This window comes from Chionomys nivalis, chromosome 22, assembly GCF_950005125.1.
Source record: "Chionomys nivalis chromosome 22, mChiNiv1.1, whole genome shotgun sequence".
NCBI classification, from domain to species: domain Eukaryota; kingdom Metazoa; phylum Chordata; class Mammalia; order Rodentia; family Cricetidae; genus Chionomys; species Chionomys nivalis.
This window is the reverse complement of record NC_080107.1, coordinates 9522202-9538816: the sequence shown is the minus strand read 5'-3', so window position 1 is coordinate 9538816 and position 16615 is coordinate 9522202. Positions and strand designations below refer to the sequence as shown.

At 42.2% G+C, this 16615-nt stretch overlaps 1 protein-coding gene across 1 annotated transcript; it reads right to left on the bottom strand.

The window, feature by feature from the left end:
• Positions 1-5073: 5073 nt before the first annotated feature.
• Atp5mc3 (ATP synthase membrane subunit c locus 3) lies at positions 5074-8109 on the bottom strand. Its single transcript, XM_057755208.1, has 5 exons — positions 7996-8109; positions 7711-7816; positions 6465-6542; positions 5792-5985; positions 5074-5332 (listed from the first exon to the last, which is right to left on the bottom strand). The coding sequence occupies exons 2-5, from the start codon at positions 7747-7749 to the stop codon at positions 5218-5220; spliced, it is 426 nt and encodes a 141-aa protein (XP_057611191.1). The 5' UTR covers positions 7750-7816; positions 7996-8109; the 3' UTR covers positions 5074-5217.
• Positions 8110-16615: the final 8506 nt, after the last annotated feature.

Below are 16615 nucleotides of genomic sequence, written 5' to 3'. Positions count from 1 at the left end.
TGTAGACCAGGCTGCTCTCGAACTCACAGAGATCCGCCTGCCTCTGCCTCCCAAGTGCTGGGATTAAAGGCGTGCGCCACCACCGCCCGGCTTGGAATCAAATCTTAACTGCATTTTTGTCATATTAGTCTCCAAACATTTCTCTACAAGAATTTTAATACAGAGGAGAGATATTATCGTAGAATGGATCTTTTTACCACATAAACTGAGTAAAAAATTTAAAAACATGTGGAAAAGATCTCTAAGTTAATTCTGAAAGGAAAATTGAGACTTCATCTATAAACAGAAACATACTCAGAAGAAATTATAGTACCTTTTAATAATGATATTGATAAATTATGGGAAGAAAATGAACCCTGGAAAAGAGCTTGTAGAAACTTTTTGGGAGAGATTAACAACAACTATCCCCAAAACAAAATTTAAAAGAGAGATAACTGGGTCCTTCCTCACATTGTACAGGACACATCAATAGCTCAAGTCCCTACATTCTATACTGATGCAAATAAACTCAGAAAAGGCAGGTTACAAAACAGAAAATTTAATAAGTGGATCAAAGTCCTTACGACTTTGTCCAAAAGTCAGAATTATATGCTATTCTCATGGTACTAAAGGATTCTAAAGAACCTCTCAACATAGTTACCAATTCATAATATGTAGAAAGACTTGTTTTGTATATTGAAATTCTGAATTTATACCAGATAATACAGAATTGACTTTATTATTTATTCTGTTACAAGATATAATCAGGAATAGAAGTCATTCCATATACATAACACACATCCAACCCCACACAGGTCTGCCAGGTCCTCTCGCACAAAGTAATGCAGAAATCGATCAATTATTGATTGGAAATTGCTAAAGCCCTCAGAATTTCATTAAAAACATCATGCCAATAGCAAAGGTTAAAAAAAAAAAAAACTAGGCTGGGCGGTGGTGGCGCACGCCTTTAATCCCAGCACTTGGGAGGCAGAGGCAGGCGGATCTCTGTGAGTTCGAGACCAGCCTGGTCTACAAGAGCTAGTTCCAGGACAGGCTCCAAAACCACAGAGAAACCCTGTCTCGAAAAACCAAAAAAAAAAAACAAACTACCTTATGCATATGAATTTTTTGCCTATGTGTGTTTACGCGCACCATGTGTTTCTGGTTTCTGCAGACGGCAGAAGAGGGCTTCAAAATCCGTCGAACTGGATGGTTGTGAAGCCCCATGAATTCACACGGGCTGGGAACAGAACCCTCATCATTTGCAACAGCCATAAATGCTCTCAACTACTAAGGCCATCTCTTTAGTCCTTTGAAGAGTCTGTGAAATTACCAGGGTCACCATCCTAGACTAAGTAAGCCCTGTTGTGTAACAACAGAGATTAGAACATCCATCCTGCAGGGAAGCTCCTGCAGCAGGAAGGTAAACAGCTCAGAACCTGCAGTGTGCTTCAGGTTTAGTTTGGTGAGCTGTCACAGGTGCTGGGGTGGACTTTGGTGATGCAGCTGTCTTTGAGCCATTTCTGCTCCTGTACGTAACCTGTATTCCTGTAAGTAATCCCAGTAAAACACGTTGGTTCACCAAGGTGGAGTTTGGTGGTGTCCATACCTTGTGGCTCCCAATCTGGGGTGTGGATGTGCGCGCGTCTCTGCAGAAGTCTTGTCACACATCCTTTTTATCACTGGCAGATTTGCGAGGAACCACTGGTACTGACCTCAGGTCATTCCACACTGGTCTCTTTTTAACAATTCCAAAACACAACTCCAAATTTTCAGTGGCTGATTAGGATCACATGATAAAAACTCATGTTTGCTTGTTTACATAATTTGGTCCCGCCTGCCTTTCAGCTCTCGTGTGTAAGCTAGTGTATTTCCAGGAAACGTTCTTCTTCTCATCAGTGCTTGGCTGTTTTATCTTCCTTTATGCTAATTCACTAGGCAATATATTCTCCTTCTGGATTGTGCTCATACTATTCAAGGTTTTTTTTTTTTTTTTTTTTTTTTTTTGGTTTTTCGAGACAGGGTTTCTCTGTGGTTTTGGAGCCTGTCCTGGAACTAGCTCTTGTAGACCAGGCTGGTCTCGAAATCACAGAGATCCGCCTGCCTCTGCCTCCCGAGTGCTGGGATTAAAGGCATGTGCCACCATCGCCCAGCCTATTCAAGGTTTTTCAAGTGATCTCTTCAGTGGAAAATGAAGCCCACCCCTTCCACACGCCTAGCTTATGTTATTTACGTGAAATTCACCTGTTTTAATTTTAATCAAATACAAGTTTACAGTTTACTGCTAGATAACAAGTTTCCTATTAGTTTAATTTCATACTCAAATATTGAGTTAATTAGTATTTCAAGGTAATGGTGTCACCCAGCAGAGTGCCTGACTTGCACAAGGCCCAGGTTTGGTTCCTAGTTCTGAAAATCGCCCTTCTCCCCTATTAAAGAAATGCACTATCAAATAAAAGATTACAAACCTGCAGTGCACCAAGGAATAACATTCTGAGTTGAACTGGCATTCTAGTGCTTTGGCTGATATGAAAGTAACATCTCTATCAGCCTCCATTCTGAAATTAAGTGCAGCTTTGTGACTGAACACTTGCCTAGCATGTCACATCCAACCTTCAGTGCCACAGAAAGTTCAGTGCCGTGGTGGCACACACCTTTAACCGGAGCACTTGGGAAGCTGCAGCAGTATTGGGCTACCTAATGTACCTAGTGAGACTTTGTATGAAAAACAGCAAATGGTACATAATAAATATTTCTCCCATCTACATAAAACAGCCTGTAGTTCTAAGCGAGTTTATAAAGACTTACCTCCTTTTGCTCAGTAAACTGAAACCTGTGCACTCACTGCAGAGATTCTTTTATTCTTGGGATTCCCTCTGCGGAGGCAGCTTTTCTAGAGAACCTGATTCTGGAGACTCAGTTTCCATACTTTGATCATCAACCATGGATAAGTCTTTACCAAAATTGATTTTATTTAAAATGAACTTGGAACAGATTAGTTCTAAGTATTTTCCTATGATTTAAAAATTTTGTTATGACTTTACTATTTTGTTACATGGCACAGGGACTTAAATGTAAAATACACATAAATTTGTCATGTCAACCATTTAAAAGGTATACAATTTGATAGCTTAGTACATTTATAACCTTGTTCAACCATTTGGTGCCAGAACATTTTCATTTACCCAAAATAAACTCCACCACCATTAGGCAGTCACCCACCTTCCCTTGTCTCTAGAGTTCTCAGAAACTTCTAATTAGCTTAGTCTCTACAAACGTACCTATTTTATTAAAGCAGAATCATATACTCAGTCTTCTGTTTGTGGCTTACTTAAGCATTTTTCTTTGGGGTGGGGGTGTTTCAAGACAGGATTCCTTCGTGTGTAGCCCTAGTTGTCCTGTAACGAAATGGCTCTGTAGACCAGGCTGGCCTCAAACTCAAGAGATTTGCCTGCCTCTGTCTCCCTTAGTGCTGGGATTAAAGGAAAGGAGCACCACCACCCAGCTCTTAGCATCTTCAATGTTTACCGCCTATCAGTTCCTGTTGGCCTCTCAACCATCAGGGATTCCGGGTATTATCTACAACACTGTCTTCATTCCTTCCAGTGATTGAAAAATTGCTTTTCCAAAGATTTTTATGTGATAGACTGGATGAACAATGAACTAAAAGCAACCCTGCTCCTGTTCTTTGGGACATTTCTTGTTTTTTGTAAGCAAGGCTATGTCTAAATAGCGATTCTCCAACACTATGTACAAAGCTACCCAGGGCCAAAAGACCACAGATTAATTTAAACAAGCACTTAGGTGACGTTGATGGGAAGAAAGCTTCCCACAATGCTTCAGCAATTCCTTTTCTCAGTTTAAACCAACATAGGCAGAGGGTACTAAAGCCCATTTGTCCTAATTCTGTCCATCTTCCAAAAAGAAAAATCCTAAAACTTTTATCTTCTACCCAAAGCAGAAACTTGGATGTCAATCTGACAATAGTTACTTACTAGGTCAAGAACAGTCTTTCCATGGTAGCACCTCTTTCTTACTTTCACTAGGGAAAGTCTCAGCAAGAAGCATCGTGCACTGCTGGGGTAGACCCTCACTCAACCATCATTCCTAAGAATTCCACTACAAATGGTGGCAGGAGTGTTTAAGCAACTTTGGGGCTTAAAAAACTGTAGCCAATTAATTTTACTTCTGGCAACTACTTTTTAAAAGAGGTGTGTTTAAATATGAAACTAGCTGCCAGTGTGACTGTGTCCCTTTTCTAAGATCGAGGGCTATTTACTATGGACACAGAACAACTTAATGTGGGGCTTCTAGAAAAAAACAAAGTCACATTCCCTCCCAGTAACTGCTTCCAAGTTCTAGAAGCTGACATGATTTGTTTTCAGATCCAGCTATGTAGGGTGGTAGGTGATTCTCTATTTGTTCTACTTCATGGTAACCTTTAAAAACACAAAATTATTTAGATGTGGTATTAATCATATTTCAAAGAAGCTCAAAGAACTAAAATACTTTTCCTTTACATTAAGAAATAAAACCCCAGGCTGGAGAGATGGCTCAGCGGTTAGGAGCACTGCCTGCTCTTCCAAAGGTTCTGAGTTCAATTCCCAGCAACCACATGGTGGCTCACAACCATCTGTAATGAGGTCTGGTGCCCTCTTCTGCCTGCAGGCATACCCGCAGACAGAATATTGTATACTAAATAAATAAGTAAACAAATATTTTTTTTTAATATTTATTTATTATGTATACAATCTGTGTGCATATCTGCAGGCCAGAAGAGGGCACCAGACCTCTTTACAGATGGTTGTGAGCCACCATGTGGTTGCCGGGAATTGAACCCGGGAATTGAACTCAGGACCTTTGGAAGAGCAGGCAATGCTCTTAACCTCTGAGCCATCTCTCCAGCCCCCAAATATTTTTTTAAAAAAAGAAAGAAAACCCCCATAAAGCACAATCTGCAGAGCACTACCTAAGAGAATTCCCGTAGAAATCATGTGCACTGCCACCTTCCTCTGACCTGGACAACCAACTACCCCAATGTGTCATTTTCTCTATGAGGACTCCACATTAGATAAGTACAAACCACAGCAGAAATTAAAGTTTTCATCTTTAATGAAATGACTTTGGAAACGGTACATTTCCATGACGCCAGCACTATAGCTTTTGGGGTCACAGTAAGATACACAGAATTACATCCGTAATTACTATGAATGCCAACATTTCAGGCAGTAATTTCTGTTACATGGCAAACAAGATCAAGAAAGCAACCATCAAACAAAAGAGTCCCATAGCTTCAGACAAGGCAAATCCCAGGATAGCATATGAGAACAGCTGCTGCTTCAGTGAAGGGTTTCTAAAAGACACAATACAACACAGACAACCGTTACACATTTAGCAAATGGTCAAGGATCAGACAACTAGTGTGAGGATCTCTGCAACCTAGAAAGTTCTATGGAGGCGCTATCTCCCTACACTACCTTGTTTCTGTCTCTCAAATTGTTTTTTTAAAAACCCACTCCTAATCATGTGGCACAAAGTTAGGAAGCTCTCTTTGTATGCATATATATATGCTTAGTTTACACCCACTTTGAGGGGTCCCGATATCCTTGAGGTTGGTCTCAAACTTATGATTCCCTTGTCTCTCTCCTGGCTGCTGGGATTAGAGCATGTGCCCTTTCAGTGACTAATGCACACAGTTCACAAAATACACGGGAGACACACAACAGACACTGCAAAGGAGCTGCTATTACTTCACTGCTTTCCTGTTTCCAGCTTCCCACCGTTTAACTTCCTCTGGGACAGAAGTGATTACCTGGCATAACCAATGATAAGGCTGCCAAAGACTGTTCCAATACCAGCACCAGAACCCGCAACTCCTACTGTTGCAGCGCCTGCACCAATGAATTTGGCAGCAGTATCAATGTCTCTGCTGATTACACTGGTCTGAAACTCCCTTCGGATCAGCTGACACGCACCATTCTGGGCCCCATTAAATACCGTAGAGCCCTGGGAACGGGAAATAAGGCAAAGGTCAATTCAGTAATCACATCTATTTTAACGACTGTACTGTCAAAACGGTGACATCTTTATAGTGTAGCTTGGTACGAACAAATAACTGCATGGCACAATGAAAAAGAAAAGAACCTGGACTAATTATCTTGTATAAGATAATTAACAATCTATACCTATACCTTCTAGAGTTGTTAAAATTATGACACAGAATATGTGAATGTTTTTCAACACAGCAGGCTCTTTTTGATAAAGAATCTTAAATACAAATAACTCAAAACTACCGGCTTAAATATAAATACAGACTCAAACATTTATTTGCTAATTTGGGAGGATGTTTTAGCCAGCAGAGTTCCTCTCAGAGGCTCATTCTACACACTGTTGATTAAAGTGGAAAGAAACTACCTTGGCGCCATTCACCCTTCACTATAACAACCCTGAAAACTTATTTCCTCATCTTTATCATCACTACTTACCTCTCCAGTCCTAGCCTCGGGTCGAGATAACACTGCTGCTGAAATTGGTCTATATGCAACTCTGGATCCAGCTCGGATCTATCAATGGAAGGAAAGGAAAAATTTCAAGTATAAAGAATATAGGTGGGGCCGGGCAGTGGTGGCGCACGCCTTTAATCCCAGCACTCGGGAGGCAGAGACAGGCGGATCTCTGTGAGTTCGAGACCAGCCTGGTCTACAAGAGCTAGTTCCAGGACAGACTCCAAAACCACAGAGAAACCCTGTCTCAAAAAACCAAAAAAAAAAAAAAAAAAAAAAAAAAAAGAATATAGGTGGGTCTTCTCGCAACCATAAATTCCAAAGGAGAAAGCTGAAGTGAAAACAGGCAGAGATTTACTTCTCTGTACAATGATCTTGGCTGTTTGGTCCTTTTGAACCCAATAACATTTAAGGCTAAGGAATTGTAAACCGTGAGATCTAATCTATCTGTGACCAAAAACCCTAAGAACAATTAGTTACAAAGTGACTGAGCACTGCGGTGCAAGTTTCAGTAAGTGCAATGCTGTAATTCAAGTAAGTCCATTATTAGGACTGTCACTACGAATGCTGTCGTTTTCAACAGTCCAGCAGTTAATACAGCTCCCAGTATTTCCAAAGTATTCCCAAATGCCCACTAATCACAGATTTACTACAGAGTTTAAGTAGTTCGATGGCACTATAAGGACGTCTTGCCTTCTGGCTTCTCTGCCCTTGAGTGTCCACGAAACTAAGGTCACAGAAAATTCCTTCAGAGCCCGGACCTGATTGTCTAGGACAAATCCATTAAGTTCAGACTTCAAGTCTCTAAAAAGAAAGCTTCGGGGCTCCCCCCCCACCTTTCTCCGCCCACACAGGGAAGCAAAGGCCCTCCCTCTGCAGCGGCAGAGTTTGACCTACAGACACGCATGGGAAGGAAGCGCTGCAGAGGCAGCTAGGCCTCAGCGGCACCCTCCCAACTCCCAGCACCCCGACCTTCGCGTCGACCCCAACTCCACCGGGACCAGGGGGTGGGGGAGGGGCGCGCTCCAGGAGCAAGGAGGCTGTGACCTACTCCGAGTGGGGCTTGACAGGCCTCGGGGGACGCAGGGCGTGGGGACAGTCTGCCGGGCAGGGTGGGGAGGGAAGGGGGAAGGAGGAAAGAAGGGAGGGTGGGGAAGGGCACCGGGGCAAGGGTGAAGGAGAGCCGGTCCCTCAGCGGGTACGCTGGGCCGAGGCCTGGGCTACGCACCAGAGCGGGGGTGCGGGCGAGCTTGGCGCAGGCGAACATCTTTCCTCCAGGCGGTGCGGCGTGGATGTGGGTGACAGGCGACGTGGGCTCCTCTCCCGCTCCCTCTCTGCGGAGGGAAAAAAAAGAGGCTTAAGGTCAAGTGTCCCCCAGGGGCCTGCCCTTCCCACCCCGGGCCCCCAGGGCCCCCCGCGCAGGCCGTCGGCGTGGCCGCGTGCCCGGGAGGTGCAAGCCCGGTGGATGGGGCCCAGCGGCCCGCTCCGCCCCGGGCCCGCGCCCTCCGCTTACCTCCCGAGGCGGCGGCGGCGGCGGCGGCGACAGCGGCGGCAGAGGTCGAAGCAGTGGGGCTGGGCGCGCAAGCGCGGTGCGGCTCTTATCCACGCCGCAGCACCCGGATGGAGAAGGCGGGGGTAGACGCTCAAGGTCACTTTGTAACAACTTTATTAGTAACCAGCAGAGGAGGACAAGGACAGTCACACGGCCGCAGGCCGGAGGGCAGTGGAATTAAAAAGAGCTCGCAAAAGGCTACCCCCGGCGTTGTTAGCGTCACTAAGGGTGCAGATATTTTTTAATCTTTTTCCGCTATTGAGGACCGAGCCTTGCACCTTGGACGCGCCAGACACAGATCTACAAGCTTACCCTCTTTGTACTTTTATTACAGACAGGGTGAGTTGCCCATGCAGGCCTTGAACCTGTGATCCTCCTGTTTCAGCCTTCCAAGTAGCTGGGATCACAGGTCTGCACCACCAGGTCCAGAGGGATTATTTCTTTAAATGAACCCAGAAAAAGGTGTTTAGACAACTAATCTTTCTTCAGAAAGAGGTCCTTATTACAAGTACTGGAATAAACAAATGAGCGGTCAACTGCTTTTGCAACTATGTAGCCCAGCCTGGCCTCCTTCACTGAATTCTCCTGCCTCTGTCTTCCAAGTGCTGGGATTAAAGGAGACCCTGTGCTTGGCTTTTTTCCCCCCCTCTCTAGACAGGCCTTCTCTGTAGCTTTGGAGCCTGTCCTGAAAACTAGTTCTTGCAGACCAGGCTGGCCTCAAACTCGCAGAGATCCACCTGCCTCTGCCTCCCGAGTGCTGGGATTAAAGACGTGCGCCGCCACCACCCGATTTGTGTTTGGCTTTCTTCCAACTTTATAGTTAGAAGAATTAAGAGATTATAATGTGCTGGGTGGTGCTGGTGTACTTTTTTAATCCCAGTACTCGGGAGGCAGAGGCAGATGGATCTCTGTGAGTTCGAGGCTAATCTGGTTTAGAGAGCAAATTCCAGGACTGGACCCATAGCTAATGAGAAACCGTGTCTCGAAACAAACAAACAAAAATCAAAAATTGAGATTATAACTATCATAATTTTGGACTAAAAAGTGTCTGAATGTTCTTTGAAGTTTATTAAGCACCTATTTTTGGTAACTTTGAACAAACCAGGTGAATGTCTCAGATAAATGACTGTTGTTGAACTTCCGGTCTCGTTATAGATTTTTAAAAATGTTTTTTGAGCCGGGCGGTGGTGGCGCACGCCTTTAATCCCAGCACTCTGGAGGCAGAGGCAGGCGGATCTCTGTGAGTTCGAGGCCAGCCTGGTCTACAAGAGCTAGTTCCAGGACAGGAACCACAAGCTACAGAGAAACTCTGTCTCGAAAAATCAAGAAAAAAAAAAAATTTTTTTTAGAATATAATGACATAGTTTTCCTTTACTGTTTCCCTCCCCTGAACCCTCCTACATACTCAATTCCCTGTCTTTTTCAAATTCATGGTCTCTTTTATACATACACACACACACATTCCTAAATATAAAAATACAATTTGCTCTGCCTGAATAATGTTTTAATCATGGTATTTTCCTTGGCGCTCTCCCCAGCCCAAGACAATCACCTTTCTTTTTTGTGACCTTGACTACTTTAGGTCCTTCATTTAAGTCATGCACTATTTTTTTTTTTGTAATTAGCTGCCGTTTCTTCTAATTTTGTTATTACATTCATTTACTGGCTTTGTGCTTATGTGAGGGGAGGCATATGTGTATGGATGTAGAAGCCAGTGTGCTTGTAAAGGTCGGAGAATACCGGAGGGAGGCAGTACTCTCCCACCCTGCGGATCCCAGGATTGAATTCAAGTCATCAGGCTCAGGGGCGAGCAAGCCGCTTGACTCACTGAGCCGTCTCGCAGCATACCCGTCCTTTTCTTAAGTTCATGTTGTGTATTTTTGAGATTAATCTAGTTATATAGTTCACACTGACTTGGAACTTCGTATCCTCCTGCCTCAGCCTTGAGAGGGCTGGGATCACAAGTGTGTACCAAGTACTTGGTTAATAACTGATTTCTTTCACATAGCAGATGTCTTCATAGTTTGTCCAGGTTGAGGCTGTGTAGGAATATTCTTCCTTTATAAGGCCGGATCTGCCTGCCTCTGCCTTCGAGTGCTGGGACGAAAGGCCTGCGCACCACTGCCTGTCTTTTTTCATCTTTGAAAAGGTTATTATTTATTTTTAAAATATTTATTTTTCTTTTATATGTATAAATGTTTTGCCTGTGTGCGTGTGTTTGTGTGTGGTGTATGCCAGGTAGCAAAGGAGGTCAGAAAAGGCTACCAGATCCCGTGGAGTTGAAGTCACAGATGGTAGTGAGCGACCATGTAGGTCCTGGGAGCCAAACGTGGGTCTTTCTCAAGAACAAGTGCACTTGCTTAACTACTGAGTCACCGCTCCAGCTTTCTATGTTTTATTTTTTATTAACATGTCTGTCTGTATGCTTGGGTGAATTTCTGCCATGTGTGTGAGGGTCCAGGGAAGCCATAGGAGGGGTTTGGATCTCTGGAGCTGGAGCTGTAGGTGGTTATGAGCCATTTGACATGTGTTGGGAACTAAAGTCTGGTCTTCTAGAAGAGCAGGGAGCATTCTAAACCTGAGTCATTTCTCCAGCTCCTCTTCCTTCATCTTTTATTTATTGCTTGCTCTTTTGGTTCTCACAGAATATTTGTCCCCGAGGATAGAGATTTTGTCATGCTTATTGCTGTATCCACAGTTTAGAAAATGCTTGGCTTATTAATCAGTTAATTAATTTGGGCAGTCAGTAAACTATTGAGCAATAAAGTTGAGAAGAAATACAGAAATTGTTAATCTTTTATTTCCATCTATCTATTATTTGATATGTTATAGTAAAAATGGATTATTTAAAAATGTAAAAATCAGTACATTAGGGATATTTTAATAATTTATAGTGATCGATAACAATACTTTCCCTATTGTGCTTGCATTGATGAAAAAAGGCTAAATGACTAAATGAATACTAAATTTCAGGTCTTGGTGATGAACTTGTGTATACTTTAGGCAGTAATTGCATTCAATATTCTTCAAGTTACATTCAAACTCTTAATATATGTAAGGCTAGGCTCTCCTTGTTTGAAAATATTATGTTCTCATATATATGGCGTCTTACCTCCGTATTAGCTAGAATTATTTTATATACAGGTAGGTTTTACACGAATTTCAGTGGGTTTTGTTTTGTCTTGAAAACCAATTCTTAATATAAGTCCCTATCTCCCTCAAAAAATCAAAACCATCTATTTTTTTAGAAGACTTGAATATTTAACATATGCTTAAGAGATGAAAAAAATTAATAATTTATTTATTTTTATTTTATGTGCATTGTTGTTTTGCCTGCATGTATGTCTGTGTGAGGGTGTCAGATTTTGGAATTATAGACAGTTGTTAGCTGTTGTGTGGTACTGGGAATGGAACCCAGTTTCTCTGGAAGAGTAATCAGGGCTCAGTGCTCTTAATACTGAGCCATCTCTCCAGCCCCATGAGATGAAAAATTTTATAACAGTCAAAACATCTATAAGCATTCTTTTTTTAGTTTAAAAAATATTTTTTAAAATTTTGCGTGTGTGTGTGTGTGTGTGTGTGTGTGTGTGTGAGAGAGAGAGAGAGAGAGAGAGAGAGAGAGAGAGAGAGAGAGAGCCCGAATAGACTCCAAAGATGGGATCCATTGGAGCAGCCTGATATGGGTATTACAAACAGTCTTAGCTACCAAGCAAGACCCAAAAGAGTTCTTTCTACCATTTTTTTTCTCAGCGCTAGTCCCAGGGAGGTATTTGTGGGTTACATTACTAACCCTAAGGTTATGTGATTATGAAGCTACTCTATTGATTAAAATTTATGTGGCTTCCATATTGTGCAAATACTTTATGCTGATTAATGCTCATTTTGAATATACTTCTGGATTATTATGGCCTCATGAAGGAAAAACACGGTTATATAGTACTAACTTTTCTTGGTACCTTTTCCTGTTACTAATTTTAAAAAAGTTATCCATTATATGGATAATATCACACTTTATACTGCCCATCTAACCCTTAAAGACTTTCTAATCTAAGCACTTTGATAATTAGCTTTGTTTCCTATGGCCCATCTCCAAGTCGGGTAACCTGGTCTAAAGAGGTGATGCATATACAATTTTAAAGTGTATTTTTCAGAAGCAAAGCTTTAAAGAAATACATTTTATAAAATAAGATCTGTAGGTGGAATCATCAAGATTCATTTATATGCTAAGTTAGAGCTTTGCCTAAATTGCCTCCTTGATTTGGAATAGGCAAGATCAAGATTTTTAATGTTTCCCAGTACTGGAGATCAAGCCTAGGCAAGCACTATACTGTAAGATGCACATTTTAAATGTTAGAAAAAGCTTGAAGTAGAAAAATAGTCAGATGAGCCCTTGTGAACAATAAATATGCAGGATGGTTGAGGTGACTCCCGTGAAAGATTTATTCTAATCCCAAAGGGGTTTTGACCCACAGGTTGAGAACTTGTTTTAGACTCACTTTAATTTAATTTATATGTTTTTTCAAAAAAATTATTCATTTTTATTTGATGTGTATGACTGTTTTTCCCTGCTTGTGTGCTTTGTGCTTAAGGAGATGGGAAGAGGGTGCCAGATCCCCTGGAGCTGGAGTTATAGATTGTTGTAAGCTGCTCTGTGGTGCTGGGAGCAGAACTCAAGTTCTCTACAAGAGCAGCTCTTAAATGGTGAGCCACCTCTCTAACCCCTAAATTAAGTGACCAATCGAATCACTTACCTCTTTTCTCATTTTATTCTCCCGGAGGCACACTGTGTTTTCGTCTTCCCCCACCATTACCACCTGTAGTAAGAGGAGTGGTGGGCCATGCCCCACTGCCCTACTAGCTTAACCCCGAAATAATCACACAGAAATTGCGTTAATTAAATTACCGCTTGGCCCATAAGCTCCAGCCTCTTATTGGCTAACTCTCACATCTTGATTCAACCCATTTCTAATAATCTGTATGTCACCACAAGGTCATGGCTTACTGGGAAAGATTCAGCATGTCTGACCTTGCAGCTTCATGGCTGCTCTCTGCCTGCCTTCCTTCTCCCAGCACTCAGTTCTCTTTTCCCCGCCTATCTAAGTTTTGCTCTATCAAAAGGCCAAGGCAGTATCTTTATTTAACCAATGAAAGCAACACAAATACAGAAGGCCTTCCTACACCAGCCAACGGCAGCAGCATAAGGTGCTAGGATCCAGGCACCCCTTGAGAACCTGGCATAGTCACCCATCTGCGTATGGCAGGCAGTTCCCTGACTGTAAGCAGATGCAAAGGTCCCTTTAAGGGACAACCTCCGCCCATTCTAGTGTCTGTCTCTCTCCCTCTCCCTGATGAGGCAAGTAGGTCTCTGCCTCTTTCCCTCCACCTCACTCTCTCTCCCCCTTCTCTCCCTTTTAATAAAACTCTACACTCAGGTTCTCTCTGCATGGAGTATTCTGTCACCCACTGCATTTGGACCTCACCCACCATGAGACTGGCTGCCAAGGTGCCTCTCTGGCCTTATCAAAGCATAAGAGTCTAACCCTAGGTAGATAAAGGGATTTATTGTCTATTTGGAATGTCCCCCCCCCACTTTTAAAAAAAGATATGCTCTCATTTTGTTGAAGCTGGCCAAGGACTCAGTGTATAGTCAAGGTTGACTTTGGACTCTATTCCCTTGCCTCCACCTCCCCTACACTGGGATTACAGAAAGAGCCATCATGTCTGGCATGGAGGGTCCTTTCGGTAGGTAGAATGTTGCTTCAGTTCTATCTCCTTCTTAATGTGTTTACGTCCTACTCCTTGGAACCTGTGAATGTGTTATCTCACGTGATCAAAGGGTCCTCACAGAGGAGGTTAAATTACAGATATTGAGATGAGGAAATGGTCTTGTATCTGGATGAGCACAGTATAATCCCAAGACTCTTTCTAAGTGAAACAGAGGGGAGACAGGGGATGTGGTGGCAGAAGCAGAGGTAGAGGGGACACAACGTGAGGAAGACTCCACTAGTTGTCACAAGCTCTGAAAGCAAGGATGGCCATGAGCCAAGAATTGTGGGTAATTTCCAGGATCTAGAAAGGGCTCAGGATAGGTTTTCCTGTACAGCCTTTAGAAGAAGCATAGTTCTCCCAACACATGGAGTTTAGTGTGCTGAGATCCCTGTCAAACCTTTGAACTCCAAAACAGAGCTAGCAAAAGTGTGCTGTTGGAAGTCACCAAGTGTGACAATTTGTTATAGCAGCATTTTGAAACTAAAAAAGTTATGAAGTTCTTGCCTGATTCATTGTATGGTTTATTAATATGAAAGCACAAATCAAGGGATATGGGTGGAACGTTGATTTAGAGTTCAGGCTGCTGAGTTACCCATTGTCTTGAGAGATAAGCCATTTGTTATGGGTCTTAAATTTGTACAAGGCCATAGATATATATGAGCCACAGTAGCAGGCAAGTGATGACGTGATTTCCAAGGGGACAGTGAGACCAGGCTTATTCAGGACCATTAAAGTTTTGAGAGATACTTTGTAACTGTGTCTGCTTTGCTTCAGTTAAATTCACAGCCAACTCAGTGTCTTTAGTTACCTCATGTGGATATGATCCAAATACAAGCTGCCAAAATGCAGAGGGAGAGCAAAAACCCAAACCAACAGAACTAGGGTGTGTGGTGGTGGTGACAACAGGATAGACGTTAGGATCAGACCAAACGCCTTTCCTCTTTGCTGTTGCCAGGTTATCTAGATAGACAGCCTTACCCCTGAGGTTTTCTAATTCCTTCTAGAGATCTCTTGCCTCAGAGTTTTTATTTAATTTGGATTTTTAGCCTGCCAAAATACTGACTCTTGGCCTCCTTGGCACATGCTTTGATTTCTGACCAACCTCTTAAAAAAAAGTAGTATAATCTTTTAAAAATTATATGTAACTCATGCCTGAAGCTGGGGTTCTTGTTCATTGCCTTTGGCTCTTAGTGGGATCATTGTCAGCCTAAAATGGAAAAAATAATTTAAATTGTCTGTCTGTCCGTCCGTCTGTCCGTCCGTCCGTCCGTCCATCCATCCATCTATCCATCCATCTATCTGTTCATATATACACGCTAGGTTTACCTGTGTTATAGTGTTTTTTGGTAGATAGTTCATAGTGTGATTCCTTATGACTTTTCAGACATTTTTATTGTTATTTCACCCTCCTCTCTTCTGTATCTATCTCTCTGCTTCCCTAATTAGAACTTTATTCTTTTAAGGACATTACTTAACTTTTAAACTATTTTTAATATACCCTCTTTTTCTCTTCCCAAGTCTATGTATATATTTAAATACACTGTAACCATGTAAAGTTTTTTTTTTCCAATTTGGATCTGTCTTTACTGAGCATCTGTATTGTTCTCTGATCTTCATGAGACAAATCTTTAACTGCTGCATCAGCTGCTAGCCCAGCTCAGCTTAGTGTATGGTGGTAGTACATGGTGGTTAGCAGCTGGCTCCAATTTGCAGGCACCTGTTAGGAGACACTTCTCTGTACTGTGGCTGGTATGAGAGACACAAGTCTAGGAAGCCATGTTTGGCTCTGTTTTTATGTGTTTAGAACCTTTTAAAGCTTTCTCAGGTCTTATAAGGATGTATGTGCCATTTGTAGATGTACTTTTCTGTCCCATCATCACTCACCAAGTAACCACATGGAGATTTACTTATCAATTCTTGGCCAATAGCTTAGACTTATTACTAGCTAACTCTTACAAATTAAATTAGCCCATCTCTATTAATCCATGCACTGTCCCAAGCCTCATTTACCTCATGTACGTACTATCATCCTGCTCACCTTGCATCTCCTGGTGTCTCCTGGTGACTCTACCTTTCTTCTTCTCAGCATTCTCTCTGACCTGAAAATCCTGCCTAGCCATTGGACAATCAGTATTATTATTATTATTATTATTAACAATGAGAGCAGCACATCTTCACACAGTGTACAGAAGGATTATTCCACAGCCCAACAAAAGGGAAATCATGCCTGGAAGCTAGCCAACTAGCCAGGGCTAGTGAAGTTATGGATCTTGGAGGAGAGCCTGCAGCCATCACTTACTAAACCAGCATAATCGTAACCACATACTAAATATTTGTTTTAATACCCACAGGTAAGTGTAGTCCTGATCCCTCACTGTGAGAATGCACACACTGTGTAGGTCAGTCTGGCCTCAAACTTGTGGTGAGTATTCTGTTTCTGCCTCTTGATGGTTACTGGCACTACCACACTACTGTCTACATGTACAGACTTTTTTTGGTAACTATAAGAAGATTCTCTCATTTTATTATTTTTTGAATTTGTATGAAAATAAAGATTGTGTCATTGATATTTACACATATGTTTCCTAAGAACCATAAGATTCTCTCATATAATCAGACTATTGTATCAAATTCAAAAAATATTACATTGATATAAAACTTTTATCCACTGTACAATTCATATTTCAGTTGCCTCAACCAAACCCTTTATGGAATTATCCGCCTATTTTTTTTTGAGAGAGGGTTTCTCTGTAGCTTTGGAGCCTGTCCTGGAACTAGCTCTTGTAGACCAGGCTGGCCTTGAACCCACAGA